The 5,073-nt window shown below is 31.7% G+C and overlaps 1 protein-coding gene and 1 long non-coding RNA gene across 15 annotated transcripts in view; both read left to right on the top strand.

Annotated features, from left to right (window-relative positions):
* Positions 1 to 5,073, top strand: part of SLO2 (slowpoke 2) — a 471,240-nt gene that overhangs the window by 386,497 nt on the left and 79,670 nt on the right. For all 13 annotated transcript variants that reach the window (XM_067050782.1, XM_067050783.1, XM_067050787.1 and 10 more), the window contains exons 9-10: positions 2,205 to 2,369; positions 4,397 to 4,597. In XM_067050782.1, the coding sequence (XP_066906883.1) occupies positions 2,205 to 2,369; positions 4,397 to 4,597 (366 nt within the window). The remainder of the gene's footprint in view (positions 1 to 2,204; positions 2,370 to 4,396; positions 4,598 to 5,073) is intronic.
* On the top strand, positions 1,147 to 1,493 carry LOC136796608 (uncharacterized). Of its 2 annotated transcripts, none has more exons than XR_010844349.1 (3): positions 1,147 to 1,207; positions 1,295 to 1,358; positions 1,424 to 1,493. It is a non-coding gene; the product is annotated as an uncharacterized lncRNA (long non-coding RNA). The 2 variants fall into 2 exon arrangements; XR_010844350.1 differs by having other exon boundaries at positions 1,149 to 1,211.

The following is a 5,073-nucleotide window of genomic DNA, read 5'->3' on the forward strand; positions in this document are numbered from 1 at the left end:
TGGTTTACGACTATAACATTTGACCAAATTATTACTTTATGGTCCATTCAATTAATTCATTTATTTGTTTTATTCTATTTTTTAGGACTTAGCAGCAAAAAAACGAAACACTATATACCTACAGCTAATATTCTATGCTAAGAAGAAACCTAAACAGTGAAATTTGCAAAAATTAAGAGAAATAATGAACACTTTTTCAAGCTAAAACAGAATGACCTGTTGAGTAATAAATTGCTCTCTATTAGACGAGAGGTAACTAGTGCCTAGCTAGCGCAGGGGCAAATGGACCCATTTAGCTTTACCTTTGTGCAATTTGATTAATTAAACTTAATGACATCATAGGCCCTAGCTTTAATCCTTAATTACAATTGCTTACTATTTCAATCAGTACGTTTATAGACAAAGGACGTCGTGCATATCGAAACCATTTGGTCTAAACACACTAATGCCGTATAAATAATTGTTATAATAAGAATGAGTATAAATGTTTTGTAGAAGAATGTTTTTCGAAAGGCTGAGGTCATGATGACCATACTACATAGGATTTCTATTCCGACTATGTGGAAGGTTAGGGTGTATATAAGGAAAAATCATAAGACATAAGGCACTCTCTGTTATATGTTGAATGCATTCTCTGTTATGACGATGAAAGATTTCTACTCACTAAAAAACCACCTCCCAATTATTCTTCAGAGACGCTGTCAAGCATTACTGCCTACATCTTCTGTGTACAACTTATTTCAAGCAACGCCATTGGCTGGCCTCTTCTTTCTCGCTCTTGTGCTCTGAGCATTCTACCAATTCGCGCAGCATAGTCTGCTACAACACTCCAATTTTTCTGCCTAGTCGTCATTAAAGTTTTTAGGAACTGATTTCCTGCCCAGTCTCATCTCTTCCTTTTCTTGAGCAAAGCCTGGACAACGGGAAAACGAATGTTATAACTAGGAAATAGGAAAAGAGTAATAATAGAGTTTAAATCTATTAAAAAATGTTTATGGTGTAAGCCGAAAAATTAAGAATAAATCTTAATTAAATTAAATTGAAAATGTAAATTAATATTTAAAGAAAAAATTATGTTATATGATAACATGATAACAGAGTCCTAACCTGTTGAAGGTAGGTTCTGTTTGGAGTTTCCAAATGAAAATAGTAAGAAAAGTGGTTAATAAAAGTTTTAAATTTGGGAAGGAATTTTATAGAAGAATTTGTAAGTAGGAATCTATTTTTTAAAAAAAAAAGACAAAAAATTTTATAATGTTATTGTGATATTATTTTAATGATTAGTTATTTAAAGATGGGACAAAGGCAATTAGCCGGCATTTAAAGAATTTTAAAGGAAAAAATGAAAACAAAATAAGGTAAGAAAATCAGTATGTAAGTGAAGGAAATTGTTATAAAAGTAATTAAAAGGAGCTGTTTGTAGGAATCCTTGAAAATGACCTAAGTGGTCGAAACGTCGGAAGTTTAAAAAGAATAAAGTTGAGAGAAAAAGGATTAAAATTGTTTTAAAGAAACTAAACCACTCTCAAACAAGTATATTAATAAAAAATAAATCTAGTATAATATATTTAGTAGTATAGTGCACTTTAAAGGATATACTATAACTGAAAACTGTATTTTCGTGGCCTCTTTTGTCCAAAGTGCACCAAACATCAACAAAAACTCGAAAAAGACATTCGAATAATACTAATTTTATTTCGCAGAAAATTGCATGTTTAGAGGTTTTTTTAGCAATTTTGCATATATTTAATTGTTGCATACAATTTAATTTTTAACTAAATTACTCTTATTATATAGGTGAATGTATGCCGACATTTATCCATTTTAATATTTATTTTCTTATTTAATTTAAAGTTTAAAATTGAGAAATTTGAGGTAAAGCAATACATTGACTAAGATATGAAGAGTCGAATCCACTAATTCAACTATAGCAAGATATAATCATTTATATATAAATAATAACAGTTTTCCTCTTTCAAGCTAATAAAAAATACTTTGTTCGTGGCTGTAACATTTGCCTGCTCACGTTTCGCAATATCTAGTAATTGTAGAAACATTGCATAACCGCAGAAGAGAATTCATTAACTAAGAGCGCGCTGGCGACACGCATAGCAGACCTTTATCACGACAGACGGTATCATAGGCGCGGCTTATTGGCCTAATATCATTAAGAGCGAGACTCTAACCCAGTCTGAATGTTGCAGTTCGAGCAGCTGGCGTTCACCTGGATGGAGCGGCAGAAGCTGGGCGGATCTTACAGCTCGCACCGCGCACAGTCGGAGAAGCACGTGGTCGTCTGCAGTACCACGCTCCACGCCGACACCATCATGGACTTCCTCAACGAGTTCTACGCTCACCCTCTTCTCCAGGTAATTTCTTCTTCTTCTCCAGGTACGTTCCTATAAGTTCTTTCTTCCTACTTTCCATCTCCAGGTACTATAGCTAAGGCCAGACCATGTCTGTTTGTTTCTTTGTTTTTGTTCAATGGTGTAAAACATCACTGGTCTTCATCGCCATTAATTTCTTATTTATTTTCTCTTACAATTTGTTTTATTGAATGGAATATGGTCCGGGTGCGGTAAAAAAAAACTCAAATAGTAGTAGAATTATACTATTTTATTGAGCCAACGTTTGTTCAATTTGTTTTATTATTTTTTTTTATATAAATATTTTTTCTCGTCTTTTTGATGTTATATTTGTAACAATAAATCTTTTAATTTAAAAAAAATAATTACTAATTTTATTTTATTTTTAATCTTAACACTTTCTTTCTTGGTTAATATTGTTTAAATAAATAAAATTTTATCCATTTTAGTCTCAAAACATTTTTTATTCCTTTATAAGTCCAACATTTCGGCCAGTTCAGCGTTCCTCAAGGACACTCTATCACAAACAGCCCATTATAGACCCAACAATAAAACCAAAAATTATTATAGTATATTAAAGGACAGAATTAATACAAAAAATCAATCGAGATTTATATATAAAATTCCCTGTATACGTTGTCAGCTATATATATAGGTGAAACAAAGCAATTTTTGAGAGAATTTATCAACACAATTATGATTAAAAAAAAACGAAAAAGGTAACAAATAAAACAGCATGCAACCAAAAACCAGCATACTTTTGATTTTGAAAATACTATAATTTTACATAAAGAAAATAATACATACAAAATAAAAATACTTAATATGTTTACATATCAAAAAACATTAATTATACAGTTTATTTTAAAACAGACACAAGAAATCTGAACCAACACTATGCACAGATTTTAATTGAAATTAATTTATCAAAAATATGGGATAAAATTAATATCGATGAGTATAATTAACCTTGATATGAACTCTAATAAAATCAAAGAAATATGAATATATTAGTTTATTAATAATTTAAAAATTAAAATTAGAAAGAAAAATAAAATTGAGAGATAGAAAATGTGGAAACGTTGGCACGATTAAAACCATCATCTTCTCGTATAAATAAATAGAATAAAAGTAAGAATCATGTACAGGATATAACATGAAATAAAAGTTAAGGGTATACCAGATATGAGAAACCTATTTGATAATTTAAAATCAGTTTGAACAATGCTAGGTAAGGTTCCAATTACGAAAGTAAAATATAATAATTAATGGAAATAATGGCAATGTTACGACTATGTGACTAATTAACAAGTGAACAGTAGACACTAGAGCTGATTACATTAATATAACAATAGAGAGCAGCACCCGAGGGAGAGGCCAGCCGCTTGAATATCCTATGGCTGTCCTATCTCCTTGCATTGTTCAGTGGTCCGCGTCTCCAGCGATCCTAACGCCTACCTCTATGGTCAAATATTAACTCCTTGGTTTGCCTAAATAATTTAAACATATGCTGAACTATATTTCGCCACGCTAGATGCAAAACCGAGGGTGCGCTGAATTTTATGAAGGTTTATTTTCCTACTCTGTGATTGGTCTTATAAATATATACATATAATGAAAATTAAATTATTATCTAGCAATATATGTATAATAATAATAACAGTTTTATTTCCATTCATTACAGAGCTAAAATTTCCTCCCTTGGAAGGCAAGAGTCCACATTATAAACGATAGGAATTTTCAAAAATTAACTCAACTTCATTGATTAAATTTTTAGATTAATAACGGTTCTTTAAAAAAAAAAAAGTCATATTACTGTTATATATTTTTAATTTACTCTATTTTATAACAATTAAAAAAAAATTGTCTGTCTAGATATACTAAAATCTGTGTTTATTTAGCAATCCAATACAGTTGGGCATCACAACTCTTTTTAATAAAGTTTATCTCTCTAGTAAAACATATTTAGTTATTATATATTAGATGGCCACCACAAAAAAGATTAATAATAATAATATTTGTCTCTGTAGGACTACTACGTGGTCCTGCTGTCACCGATGGAGCTGGACACGACAATGAGGATGATCCTGCAGGTCCCGATCTGGGCGCAGAGGGTCATCTACATCCAGGGCAGTTGCCTGAAGGACGTGGACCTGGCCAGGGCGAGGATGAACGAGGCTGAAGCCTGCTTCGTCCTGGCCGCCAGGAACTATGCCGACAAGACGGCAGCCGTGAGTACAGTTTGTCATCTTGTAAGGCTGTCTGCTAATATGTTGTTGTAGCAAGTATTCCAGTGGACCAAAGAGTCGATGAGAGGATATCTATTAAACAAATTCATTACTTCTTGATCGGGGCTATATTTTATATTTTCGCTGAACCATGTAAAGAAAAGTAGTCATAAGGAATAATAAAATATTTGTTATGAGCGTTTGGCTTGAAACTTCCGACAGTAATTTACTCAATAACAAGTTCATTTTAGGGAGATTATCAAATCATGGACAATTTTCATTTCATTTTGTGAGACCCGATGAATTAATTATACAGCAATACTTACCCTAATATTATAACAATCTTCTACTTACTTATGTTCTACCCTGGGCACTACAATAATATAACAACATTCTACTTACCCTGGGCACTTCAATAATATAACAACGTTCTACTTACCCTGGGCACTACAATAATATAACAATGTTCTACTTACCCT

Source organism: Halyomorpha halys, unplaced genomic scaffold (genome assembly GCF_000696795.3).
Source record: "Halyomorpha halys isolate HHAL.00 unplaced genomic scaffold, Hhal_1.1 Scaffold333.1, whole genome shotgun sequence".
In the NCBI taxonomy this organism is placed as follows: domain Eukaryota; kingdom Metazoa; phylum Arthropoda; class Insecta; order Hemiptera; family Pentatomidae; genus Halyomorpha; species Halyomorpha halys.